The sequence below is a fragment of the Carya illinoinensis genome, chromosome 5 (genome assembly GCF_018687715.1).
Source record: "Carya illinoinensis cultivar Pawnee chromosome 5, C.illinoinensisPawnee_v1, whole genome shotgun sequence".
In the NCBI taxonomy this organism is placed as follows: domain Eukaryota; kingdom Viridiplantae; phylum Streptophyta; class Magnoliopsida; order Fagales; family Juglandaceae; genus Carya; species Carya illinoinensis.
Window position 1 is genome coordinate 6,204,264 of NC_056756.1, and position 13,072 is coordinate 6,217,335.

Below are 13,072 nucleotides of genomic sequence, written 5' to 3' on the forward strand. Positions count from 1 at the left end.
AAAGAGAGGACAGAGAAGTATTCCACAAGAACTCATACACGTGAGCAAATATATTGTATAAAAATTTCACATGCATGCTAAAATCCACAAATGTGACTAGGATCTCACAAAAAAAGTTGCAATCAATTCAACGCTAGTCAAATTTTAAAAGATAAAAAACAGTAAATTCATTCCAATATTTATCAAATCATGCCAGTGGAAGTACAAGTGTCTTGATGAGTAAGGCTAACAAAAGAAATTTCCACCACCACTTTGCATACCACAAAAGCGATTGAACTTTGTATGTAGTTAATTCAGAAAAATAACAGTAAAGTTCATGACTTCACTACAAAATATATTTTGGGCATTACTTGATGGTAAGAGATAAAAAATTAAAAGCAAAAGAAATTCTTACCTTTCCTGTCAATGGCATCTAATTATATATACATTGGAGGTGATTCGATGGTCTGCATCCAAGTGAGGAATGACTTGGGGGATTGCTAAAGCAGAACGGAATCATGTGGATATATAAGTTAACAAAAGAAAGAGATTATCGGGATTTGGATGTTGAGAAGTGTTGAGGAGAGTTGTGAATAGTAATAAAAAGTATGTAAAAAATAATAATAAAATAATAAATAGTAATATAAAGTAGGTAAAAAATAAGAAATAGTTGTAAAAATAGGTATAAAGTAATAATAAAATAATAAATAGTAATGAAAAGTGTTGAAAATACTTGAAATACTCTTAATACCCAAATGCCTAGTGTGATTTTGTGGCAGTTTTACACAAGCACTGCGCACTCAGACATATTTTCAGAGATATATATCCATGTAAAGTTAAGCCGGTTTCCACCAGAAAATTAGTCAGAGAAATTTATGATAACAAGTACAAGAAACTTATAACGACATGGGAATGGGTTACTCCCCCTTTTGGAGGAGCCATTCTTTCATGCATTTGGTCATGCATAATTGGTGGGCGTGGTTATCATAAAACAAGAAAAGAACGGAAGACTATCCGCTGAGTTTAAAGCCGAAAAAGTTATAAATAAAAAATAAAAAAGGGGCATTGGCCCATGCAGGTCTCGAACCTGCGACCTTCGCGTTATTAGCACGACGCTCTAACCGACTGAGCTAATAGGCCTGTTGTTTCTGTTCTCCGACAATGACATATTTGGTACAATTATACAATAGGTATACTCTACTGAAGTACATGCTCCAATACTTCTTTAATCCAGTTTTTTTAATTATCATGTATTTTTTTAAATAAGCAAGAGAGACATATTTTTCAATAGAATTTTAATTGTGTTAGAGATCACAGTTTTTAGTTCTTAAAGGAAAAGAAGTCAAGGATGGATTAATACCGTTTAATTAGAAAAAAATAATGTGTTCGTTTCATGTTTTAGAGACACGCGACAGTTTGATCATAGATCAGTCGGAGAAAAACATTGTCCAACTCCCAACAGTGATATCCATTGAGCCAAGTTTGTGCTCAATTGTATTATTAATTGGACGGTCAAGTTTGTGCCCTGTTAATTAATTATGTTTTTTTTTTCATAAGTAATATTTGCAGTTATAAAGTGCATATTCTTTTAAAAAAAGTGAGTAGATATAAAATTCACATAAAGTTTTAAATTTTTAATAGCATCCCTTACTATTTTTTAAGAAAATTTGGAATACTTACAATCCATAATTATATTTAGCATTACTTTTAATTTTTAAAATAATTTTAACCATCAGCTTGAAATCGCGTCATTTTTATACTAAAATCAATTTTTTAAATAAAACCCAAAACATGGTACCTGGATTTCATAACCGCACTCAACCCGGTTGCGGCCGGATGGAATGATCCAATTTTCAGCCCGTATTTTTTATTGTATATGCATTCAGATTTGATTAAAAAAAAATCAATCCTAATACTTATTACAATGACTTGATTACCTAATAGCATTTAAATCATAAAATGAGAGAGAGAGAGAGAGAGAGAATGTAATATTGTAATACCCGTCGTCAATTGTATTATTAATGTGAACAAATCTACAAATAACAGATAGAGCTGAATCCCAATGGAAGATACCATGCTCTGACAAAATGGCAAGCTTACAAAAATTTGTGACAAAAAACCTAGAATCATTCATGCGCTAGAACATGGCATACAATGCTATACATTTTTTTTTTTAACTAATTAGTAAAGTTGCCATGATTAGTAATAATAATAATAATAAAATCCACATAATATAGGCTACTCATGAATTCACCTTAGTAACCATAACATAGCAAAAATAAAACAAAAATAAAACAAACCAAAACAAAATCAGAGTAGCACCCAATTAAATCAAGGTGAAGCGGCTGTTGCTGGAGTAGTCAACGGCTTGCCTCGTCCAATAGTGAAACCCTTCGTCCCGTCCGGCATTCTTGGTCCCTTGGAAGCGGCCTGTTTGGCTGATGTTTCGGCCTGAATGACGCTGTTCGATTGTGGAGATGGGGCATGCACCCCACGTCCTCCACTATGGCAGCTTTGGCCACGCCCTCTGGATTTTCCACGTCCTCGACCCCATCCTAATTTCTTTGATCCCACTGCATTTTCCTCAGCCTACCAATTAATTGTTACATTCTTTTTAGTGATCAAACATCACTTTTCTTTTTTACTTTCCTTGCTGTGCAAGAAAAGTTTTGAAAAAGCTAATTTGCATGCAGAAGATTTTTGAATTCTAGCTGTTAGATGCATTTGCTGCATATGGTAAGCATACATGCCAAAAAAATAGTTCCTTTTTTCTGCCCTAGGATTCTGTAAGTCATGATTAGTTATCCAAGCAAAGGACACTTACATTGCTCTCTAAGACAGATTCTATGTTGTTTGGCTGACAGGAATCTCCGGGGGATTCAGGTGTCTCGTCCTCGTCTAAGATGCCATCAAACTCTGTCTTTCTGTTCTTTAGAACAGATTTTGGCTGGAAACCATCGCAATAGAATTATAAGAATACGTTCAAAACAGGAGCTTAGTAAAAAAAAAAAGCCAGAATTAGCTTCAAGGAAATTAAAACTGGGTTTAATTTATCAACACGACATACCGAGCGTCTAAGCAGCAACCTTACTCGGAATCCTTTTCTCCAGTTCCTTTCATCATTCAATTTCTCAACCTGGTGAAGTTGACGAGCTATTAATTCATTAATTATGTTGTTGCCAAGGAAGTTTACAACATATCAAGTATCTTCATGGTTTTTACGTACCGCTTTTTCAGCTATCTCTGTAGACTCATATTCCACAAGTGCATGGAGCTGAAGAGAAAATGAAGTGGGAGATTTAATGTAAGAGAAAATCCTGGGGAAGTTCTGGTTTTGATGACAAAATGGTCTAATTCATTCAATCTCTACATACCTTGTTACTAACTAGAAAATCGCTTTTGGAGCGAGATGAATTGGGTTCCTGGGGATGGCATATTCGAATTGATTTCACACTGCTCCGTGACAGCAACTAGATCAGTAATTAAATAAAGCAACAAACACCTTGTTCTCTCATGTAAAAGGACCAAAAGATCAAGATATTAGATTATTATTAAGTACTTAAAGAGGCCCGACCTTCCAACCACACCAAATATTTTCTCAAGGTTTTGATGAGAGTGATCTTCGGGCAAGTTCTCTGCAACAACAATACGAGCCTGCAAGAGGAAACAGCCATTACAAGAAGAACTTTCTAACCACTGTGATAGTGGAAGTCTCATGTACAGTTCTTAATTACCTGCAACTCCTCTTTTTCTTTCTCAGTGAAAGGATCTTTCCGTCTAACCTTCTTGCCGTCATCACTCACCACCTTTCAAGATTTCAAGAGTATTTTTTATAAATAATAGATTGAAGAAAAAGAGATAAAATGCTAAAGTTGGCCAAAAGACATACAAGCCTTGAAGAGGACCGCAGTGCTTGGGCAAGTACAGGGTTAGGATTATTGCTAACAAGGGACTTGATCTTTTTTGCCGAAGCAATAACAGATATCGGAACTGTTTCAAAGACAAGAAGCAAGAATGACTATCTTTTTTTAAAATTAAATCTCTAATAATAGTATTGACTGCAAAGAGTACTGCTCTTCCGTTATCCTTACCATAACCTTCGGGATCTTTATTTACGTGTTTCACCAAAGATTCATTTGCAATCAGACTCATGTTGCTCAGCTGATATTCTACCTGCCATATGTGGAGAAACCACACTCAGATTCAAAAATCTGAGAAAATGTAGAACAGAAGCTTGCTCTAAATTGACCCATTAATGATCATTGTTCCAACAAGAACCGTGACATGTAAAAAGAGAAGGTGATTATGCCAGAAGATGCTTCAGTTTGGATGATTCAATGACAGGCAAAGTAGTAATCAACATTCTGGTACTGAAATTAAGGAGTAAGAATGAGAAAGGGAAAGAGAAAATATGCAGAGAAACCAAGGAGTTGATGAGACGTGCGTCGATGTAAATTGAGAAACCCAGGTTTTAATGGATGCTGCCAAGATATCAAGGAAATGTGTTGATGAACAAGCATTCATATTTAAAATACGCATCGGATAACTTAGCCAATACTCATAAACGCAAGGAACCAAACAATCTCATATATTGAATCCATAGGACTGCAAGAAAGCCAAGATCATGATCATCGCTACCAATTATCACCTGTTTGATGATCTTCTGCTTAAGATCATCCGTGAGAATGTTCTTGGAGCGATCGGGTGGTGCGACATTCGTGTTGGAAATCAAATATGCAGGCTCTTGATCACCAACAATGAACCACTCAGATCCAGTACCAGTCCCACCAAGAAAGTTAAAGCATGGATAGAAATAACCCGAAACGGGCATCTGAGTGCAGTGTGATCTTGGGACAAATTCAGGTGCGTGGGCATTGAATTTGAAAGCTGCAGTGTCTTTTGTTTCTTTCATGTACTTTTCTTGGGTACTGTCTTGGATTTTCTCCTCAGGTTGTGCTTGTGCCATTTTTGTTCTTTCCGCGGGGTTCTCCTACCTGAGATTTGTCTTTGAATCTCAGTTTTTTATTTATTATTTTTATCCCTCTGTGTTTGTGTGTCTCTCCCACCTGAAGTTTAGTAACTCTCCATATTTGTTCCATGGAGTCCCGTTTCGCGCCCAAAATACGGGCATCTATGTTTCAACGGGGGGACTGGTTTTCTTACACATGACCGTTGCTCGTGGGTTTGACTGGTTTTTTAAGGATGGAATTTTGCCAACAACGTTCTTTGTCTATCTCTCTCTTGCCTCTCCACCATTTCCGAAAAACCATTCTACGGGAAATCCGGTCCTTCAAACGAGTCCTTCATAAACAGGGCAAGTAGAATCTTCAAAGTTTTAGCTTTTAGGAGCTTTGTGGATTATAAGAGGCCGTCTGTGATATATATATTGAAGTGGAAATGGGAGTGCGAAATTTCGAAAGTTGAGATTGGCCCAACTATTGCCAATACAGTGTTTAAGCCCAAAATATATTTGCCGGTCCAAGCTTGCTGAGACTTGGAAGTGTCTGCTTGCTGGAGTCAATATGGCCCAAGAATATGTCTCTCATATTATTTTTGGATTTGTTGGATTCCACTAAGCAAGTTTTACTTTGTCTTAATCGGGTTTAAACGCCTCCTTCATAGCTCGAAGGCCCCTTTTTCTCCCATCTCTATCAATACAAAAAAAGGGTAAGGAAGGTGGAAGGGATATTTAGGTCCTCGGAAGAATAAGCAGCAAGCCCATGTATTGAAAAGCCCAAGTCTGAGATTTCATGAGCTAGGGCTGATCTGCAAGTCCAGAGATTGAACCTATTGACACGTATTGAATAATATAAAGAATAGATAATGTCTCTTATCAGAAAAGCTATCCTACCAATTTATTCAAAAATTCTCCAAGATAAACTCTAAAACTAATTGTTATAACCATCTTCTTATTTCTATAAATAACACCTCAATGTAATGTATTTGTGATTTAATCATATACTTATATAAAGGCCATTTCTTTCTAACATAGTTATCGGAATTTTCTTAAGTATCCTGTCCCGCCATCTCATATATTGCATATTAACAATTGATGATATGAAATACGTCCTTAACAAAAAGAGGAACCGAAAGCTAGTACTCTCTACTTGAATATGACTGTAAAATATTCCCTCAAAATGGATTTGACCCATGATATGACTTTAATCGCATAAAAGGATAATTAATGTAATACTACGCCGATGACCTTAGATGATGGGCATGTGCATCCGCGTCCATGAAGATTCAAATACATAAGCCTTCACCCATCATATCATGTAAGACTAAATTTTGTCATCAAATTCGAGAAAACTAGGTTGAAACAGACAATACCTTAAGATTATATTTGGGTACTGAGATGATCTTAAATAATTTGAATTTGTCCGTGAAGTTGAGATAATTGATATGAGTATCCATATCCATGGATACATAAAGCCTTCACATCAATAATACCACACGAGACTAAAAGTTGTGATAAATTAGATTGATTTCAAATGGTGTTAGAGACGGCAAATTTGGTTTAGGAAATCCAACAATTGGAGATCATCATGTCAATTGTCAAACTCTTTCATTATCTTTATTTTTATTTTTATTTTTATTTTTATTTTCCCTCTGATGGATCTATGACTTATTTAATCTTCTGACTTCTCAGGTAATAAAATTCGGGAGAAAAATAGATGATAAAAAAAAAAAAAAATGTTGGTGGCGTATTCACCAAATTCCATTGGACATTTGTCCCTTTGGTAGAGATATGTACAAATGTCCTTTTTGGTGGTGTTTTCCATTTGAATATTTTCAAATAATGGCATACCAATCAAAAGGGATCATTATCTCTGGCTGGTCTTTCAAGGAATCTTAAATAGGAATGGTTTTTCTTTGTGGGTCCAACGGCACATATATTTTGCTATCAGATGGCCATGTGAGCTGCCAATGTGCTTAGCTTCTAAATAAATATATTCTATTCTCCAACTCTCTAATCTTATCTGCCAATTAAAGAAACAGAATACTTATCAGATTTGAAATCTAATCAGTTTACCAAAACCGAAAAAGAATTAAGAAAAAAATGAAAAAAGGCTGTTTGGAGATATAAGTTGATGAGATGAGAGGTTGGTTCCATCTTTTTCACCAGACAAACAATTTTATACCATATAGAAAAGTGCAGCTATCAATGTGGGCTCCTTTCATTATATCTTGTCTACAAGATTCTCTCTATTATTTTGCTTGTGAGAGTGACTGTTTTGTCGTGGACACGCATAAAAATAATAACTCTCACCATGTTTTCTTAGTGGGATATGACTGTGGTTAGGTGAGTGGATGAATTCTGGGATTTTGAGCAATTTAATTAGACTCTGTTTGGAGACCACATGATTGGGTCAGCTGGTTCACAACCATATCATGTCATAGGTAATCAATTTCTCAAATTGCTAACAATGAACATCTTCCTGAACATGGCATATTTGGGTCCAATTACATAATTTCACTGGCCCTCTCCCTCTCCCTCTCCTCCTCCTCCTTTCATTATTATTTTGACATATGGAATCTGATTCCCAAACAGCCCTTTAAGCGACGTGATGATATCATGGTGAGTTAAATTAGGGAGAATAATGTCAGCTTCTAACCTGTCCACTTTTCATTAAATATTAGAAAGCCTCATTCCAGACGATTGAGGATAACCACAAAACATAAAGGATAAACCCTCCAATATTATCACAAAGATAAGTCCGGATCTTGTCCTGTTTTCTTGTACGACCTAAACATTCATTCCTTTTAACACAATAGTAACGTTCGGAGACAGAATAATTCCCAAAAGATTAGGCTCTGATATTTTTTTAACATGCAGCAAATTTAAGGAACTTTAGTTCAATGGCAAGAGTACAACAGATTGAAGTGGTTTTTACCAAACACTAAAAACTGTCCACAGGACAGGCAAAAGGGAGACGATCTTTGGGACAGTGAACAAATTTGTAAACAAAAATGTGAGGCCTGAAGGCTCCCTGTTTTGGGTATGGTATTTTCTGAAAAACAAATTCCTAAATAATATCTACTTCACACATGATAGGGGAACTTGATAAGAGTTCGTCCACTTTCTGTAAAACATCTACTGAGAAGTGGAGAGGTGTGATAAACTAGCTCAGGTTTTCCGCGAACCAAATGTAGCTCAACATAGGGTTTTCTCCACCTATAAGGGTTCTTTCCAATCTTCACTCAGCTCAAATAGATTCGAAACAGGAACTTCCAGAAGTCACAAGGAAAAAAATAAATAAAAGATTCTACTAAATTGAGGTGAAATGAGTGCTTTTACAACTAAGCTAGCTCCCCTTCCACCTAAATGGATAAATACCCATCAAAGGAAACAACTGAGTTGTCCTATTATTATCCATTAAAAGGCATTTGCAGATAAAAGGAAGAAAAAAAAATGCATGGGAATGGAAGAAAAGTGCATACTGAAGAAATATATTGTTCTAACTTAGTAAGAGACTTTTATCATGTGGGAGAAATGGCCTTGTTTCTTCCATGCAAGCATGGATTTGCGTAGAATTCTTGTACCAATCCCGCAACCAAGAAAAAAAAAAAACTCAAATTTTGAGAAAGAAGGAAAGCTAATCCTGCAAAATTTAACAGCCTCATTCAAGATCCTTCTCATTTATATGTAGTATAATATTTCTTGTATAGTAATTATCTCCTCCATGTATATACTTCCTATCCGCAAAATTCATGGTGGGATGAGCTCTATACATTGACTTTTCCAGGTTTCGGAATGTGACTTTTCCAGCTATAGCCCTCAGATTTTGCATCTTCATCATCTTCCATGATGTCACCCCCGGTGGTTGAAGTCCCTCCAGTGTTTCCAGTTAACTGTAGGGGACCTTGGGGAGATCCAGACTGGGAACTGCTAGCCTTAGAAGATTCACCATACTGATCTTGGGACATCCACAAACCTCCTAAAACAACAACAGATTGATTTGTAGGAGCAGCTGATGCATTATTAGCTGGAAGCCTTCGAGTATGTAGTCTGTATTTCTGCAAGGATGAGAAAGAAATACCTTCAATCAATTTTGATCATCAAAATTCACGTTCCAATCAAAGCGTCAAACTTCCATGGTGCCATCCGGTATAAGAAAAAAGTAGGAAAAAGAAAAAAGAGGTAATGGAAACAGAAATTCTCAAATGGAGATCACTTGATTTATCCCTCATTCTTTCCTGGGAAAAAGGAAAAAGATATGTAACCTACTTGTAAATGACTCTTAACTTCATCATTGGTGAGTCCGTCCACCTGCATCAGTTCTCTAATTTGCTTTGGCGTGGCCGCTGTAAAATTTCCAGAAAGTTCAAATTAGACCCTTTCACATCAAAAGTGAGAATAATGCAATTAATCGATTATAGTGCCAGGCTTTCAGCAGAATCATGGATGTTATGCAATAAAGACTATTTCCCTATTTTCCACCTTTTCCCTCTAAACCAATTTCCTAACGTTACATCTATATCTTATCATGTGGATGAAAAGTACAACACCATGCCTCCCTCTTCATATCCAAATCTCCCTTTTTAAGATAAAAGTAGCTGAAGGGGGAAAAAACCAAACATAATAGGTATCTATTTTTCCATTGTTTCGCACAAAAAAGTAGTTAACTATAGAAATCCAACCAAAATTGATTTTCAATTGAAGTATGTATGTGATTCTAAACTCATTCCATCAAAATACAAAAGAACAAAGAAATTACTAGTTGTCACATTTTCGTCTCAAACTTTTTCATTTTGATTTCAGTTTCTAACCTTGTGAACCTCCAAGTTGCTGCAAAGCATTGACAAACCGCCTGTGCAACTCCGGTGACCAGCACCTCCTCTGCTTCCTAGCAGCCTGCTGCTGCTGGTGCTGTGTCACGCTCCGTATATTTGCAGTAGGAGCAGAGGAGGAAACTGACCTACTACAGCCGTTTCTCGAACCGTTAGAATTGGATTCTTCCCTCGGATTCTTAATCCCCGGAGTGAGAAGCGAAAGCCCATGCACTGGAAATTCCTCCCTTTCTTCCTTGCTCGCAACGGGATAACCTGAATATGCCTTGAATGGCATAAATCCCTCCCCTTCAACCCTGTTTTTACAAGACTGGAATGGGTCCTCACTTCCTAATTCACTTGCTTCCTCGCTCCCCTGCCCACAACCACATAAAACATCAATTCCCACGGAGTATTTCAATCAGATTGTCTCGTAATTGGCAATTAAATTTTGGCGAAGTCCCATGGATTTTCATGGTCTACGAAGACATAAAGTAGTGATCTTTTTTCTTTATACCTTCGTTTCTGATTTGGCGTTATGTTTCGTGCAATCAATAGAGGGATGATCATCAGTGTTCCAGAGCTGAAATGAGCTCATCCAATTCTTCTTATCCCTGTAGTCTTTTTCTTTCTTGGTTTCTTCACTTCGATCACAATCTTTCTTCAGTGGTATGAACTCCTCCAACAGTGGTTGAGCCTCATTTGGAGCAGTGCATTGTATTGACTCCTCCTTCAGAGCTCGAATCGCTACAAAAAAGCACGCGCACGGATAAAAGAGAAAAATGTCAAAATAACGTAACTTTATCGATTAACATGTTCAAAATCTGAAACCCATGTCGGGAATCCAAAAACCCGTTCCCAGCAGAGGATTTTCCTATGTATAAAAACAAATACCCACAGAAAGAAAATAATCAAAACCCAAGAACCCATCTCCGATATTGTGTCATGTTGTTTCAAAATTAATAAATAAGAAGAAGCCTGCATATCCGAAACCTCTTAAATCCAAGCCCATCCCATAAACCAAATTTATTTCCAAAAAAATGGCATAATAAAGGAAAGAAAATCCAAAACCAACCATCGTTCAATAAAGTCATGCAGAGAGGAAGTTCGCGTTTAAACGCGTCGATCTTCCTCAATTCCTCCTCCAATCTTTTCACGAAATCTTCGAGCTTCGATGCCTTCTCCGAGACGTCCCCAATCCTGGAAACCTCCCCGAGGAAATCACTGATTGATTTAGGTACAAAAGTCGGCCTAAAATCCAAGCTCAGCTCGGGCGGAACCGAACCCATTTGCGATCTTTCTTCCTATCCCCTTTGATTCTATCTATAAATTCTACAAAACGGAGTGACAGAAAAAAAATACAGAGAAAAACCCTGCGGATCTGTGTATTTAATATATAGGTGTGAAAATTGATTTTAGAGTGAGAGAGGTTGTGTTCGGAGAGACAGAGAGACAGAGAGAGAGGTGGGTAATGGGAAAGGAGAAACAACTGAAAATCGGAATTTTTACGCGGAGATTCTATTTGGTTAATAAGTCCGGCCACGAGTTTCGACGGTGTTTATGTATATATAATGTCACAAACGTGTCGTCGCGTATTTTATCCACGGTCTACTACTCGGTACCAACTCGGCGTCCAGGCGGGTTCAACTCGGCGACGGATCGGAATCTCCACTTGTCGAAATCTCTAAACTACCCTTTATTGAGGACGTTGTTGATTCTCTTAACGAGAAGGGGTGGGCCTTATTCCTAGGGCAATTTCTTGGTCACAAGGGTGTTTTGGAAACAGTGGTGAGTTACAAACAGTGGGTGATAAATGAGCAGTATATTAAGTAAAATATGATAACTTTTTTTTTTTTTTTGTTCAAATTGCAATTTAGGAAAATTATAACTTAATTAATTTAAGATAAAAGAAGATCCTGCATCAATTAAAAACAAATTCTTATTTAAAAAACAAAATTTATTTATTGACAGCCTAAATACATTATTGACAGAAGAGTCCATTTACAGCAAATGAGAGATTCTCCTCCTAATCAATACAATCTGTTTTTCTTTTTTCATATAATTTTTAATCATCTTTATTTTTTTTTTAAAAATAAAAAAATCCACAATATTATTAAAAAATACTTCTTTAATTAGTAAGCATTTACCTTTTAAATCTATAGCAATAACAATAACATTGGATAGTCACAAAAGGCCATTAAATGTACCTAAGTTATGAAGTTTCATGAAATCCTATGCACCACAAAGTAATTAAGCTATATGTATCTAAAATCATGTTTTATTCAAAATAAAATAAAGCAAGGATTCCGGTCCAACCAATATATTCCCAGTCTCAAAATTGCTTCACGTGCTTTGACCCAAAAAAAACAAAATATCTACAAATTCCTCGCCAAAATATCATTTTTGAAAAGTTGCTTGCCAACCATTTTTCTTTTAAATTTAAATTTATCTGGGGACACCATTGAAGAGAATGACATCACCATTATTATGGAAAGTGTGTGTACATTGAACTCTTAGAGCATTTACATTGGTCTATGCATATGTATATGCAAAGTCATATTTGCATAATATGAGCCTAAATTCATCTACATTGGATTATGCATCTTCAAATTTTTGCATAGCTATGAACAGTACCTTTACATGTTTAAAGATCTACTATTCATTCTCCAAAACATATTTTATTAATTCTTTTTCTCTCCTCCCACTCTCTTTCTACATATTTTACCTTTAAATATTTTACTACATATTTTACTCATTCACTCCCTAAAAAATATTTTACTTAAATATTTTACATATTTGAAGATCAAACCCTATTAAAAAAAAGCAAAAAAAAAAAAAATGATAATATTTTATTATTATTTTGTCTCAAATTTGCATAAGCCAATGTGGAAGTTTTGCTTGTATGGCAAATTGGATCTTCAAAAGATGTGATTTTACATATGCATATGCCTAAACCAATGTGAATGCTGTAAAAAGCAAGCCTTCTAGGAAAGAGGGGAAAAGTGGATGGAACTTGGGAAGTCCAACCCATTAATCCAAAAGCACCAAAGGAACTTTTGAATTACTCAAACCTACAGATTTTAGTGTCAAAAATCTTGAAATAGTCCATTGAAAATGCCTTGGATATTGGTCAATTCCATTTTGCACTAAGGAATTTAATATTAAAAGTAAAAAAAATAAAAAGGGAAACCATAAATATGGGTGTGTATAAATAAATCATGTACCACTGTTTCAATGTCTATCATGATAAGTCAAGAATCATTTTTTTTATGTGAACAAGAAGACCGCCAAAGCGAAATATTGAGGCCAGTCTATATATATA

At 35.9% G+C, this 13,072-nt stretch overlaps 2 protein-coding genes and 1 non-coding gene across 3 annotated transcripts; all 3 read right to left on the minus strand.

The window, feature by feature from the left end:
* Positions 1 to 1,045: 1,045 nt before the first annotated feature.
* On the minus strand, positions 1,046 to 1,119 carry TRNAI-AAU. Its single transcript has one exon. It is a non-coding gene; the product is annotated as a tRNA-Ile (tRNA).
* An 846-nt stretch (positions 1,120 to 1,965) lies between these two features.
* LOC122310623 (la-related protein 6C) lies at positions 1,966 to 5,305 on the minus strand. Its single transcript, XM_043124696.1, has 10 exons — positions 4,628 to 5,305; positions 4,071 to 4,152; positions 3,869 to 3,969; positions 3,714 to 3,785; positions 3,554 to 3,633; positions 3,354 to 3,432; positions 3,206 to 3,253; positions 3,047 to 3,115; positions 2,804 to 2,926; positions 1,966 to 2,568 (listed from the first exon to the last, which is right to left on the minus strand). The coding sequence occupies exons 1-10, from the start codon at positions 4,943 to 4,945 to the stop codon at positions 2,311 to 2,313; spliced, it is 1,230 nt and encodes a 409-aa protein (XP_042980630.1). The 5' UTR covers positions 4,946 to 5,305; the 3' UTR covers positions 1,966 to 2,310.
* A 3,278-nt stretch (positions 5,306 to 8,583) lies between these two features.
* Positions 8,584 to 11,303, minus strand: LOC122310624 (transcription factor HHO6-like). The gene is made up of 5 exons (XM_043124697.1): positions 10,826 to 11,303; positions 10,268 to 10,497; positions 9,751 to 10,126; positions 9,209 to 9,285; positions 8,584 to 8,997 (listed from the first exon to the last, which is right to left on the minus strand). Exons 1-5 carry the CDS (start codon positions 11,037 to 11,039, stop codon positions 8,707 to 8,709), a joined length of 1,188 nt encoding a protein of 395 aa, XP_042980631.1. The 5' UTR covers positions 11,040 to 11,303; the 3' UTR covers positions 8,584 to 8,706.
* Between the last annotated feature and the right edge of the window lie 1,769 nt (positions 11,304 to 13,072).

What these genes read in the sequence shown, in the direction of transcription:
- LOC122310623 (XM_043124696.1), bottom strand. Translation starts at nt 4,945, where the DNA reads ATGGCACAAGCACAACCTGAGGAGAAAATCCAAGACAGTACCCAAGAA. An exon ending in ATATTTGGTGTGGTTGGAAG is followed by an intron (nt 3,433 to 3,553) that starts GTCGGGCCTCTT and finishes GTCACGGAGCAG; the next exon opens with TGTGAAATCAATTCGAATAT. An exon ending in ATTTTCTAGTTAGTAACAAG is followed by an intron (nt 3,254 to 3,353) that starts GTATGTAGAGAT and finishes TTTTCTCTTCAG; the next exon opens with CTCCATGCACTTGTGGAATA.
- LOC122310624 (XM_043124697.1), bottom strand. Translation starts at nt 11,039, where the DNA reads ATGGGTTCGGTTCCGCCCGAGCTGAGCTTGGATTTTAGGCCGACTTTT. An exon ending in ACGCCAAATCAGAAACGAAG is followed by an intron (nt 10,127 to 10,267) that starts GTATAAAGAAAA and finishes GGTTGTGGGCAG; the next exon opens with GGGAGCGAGGAAGCAAGTGA. An exon ending in AAGTTAAGAGTCATTTACAA is followed by an intron (nt 8,998 to 9,208) that starts GTAGGTTACATA and finishes TCATCCTTGCAG; the next exon opens with AAATACAGACTACATACTCG.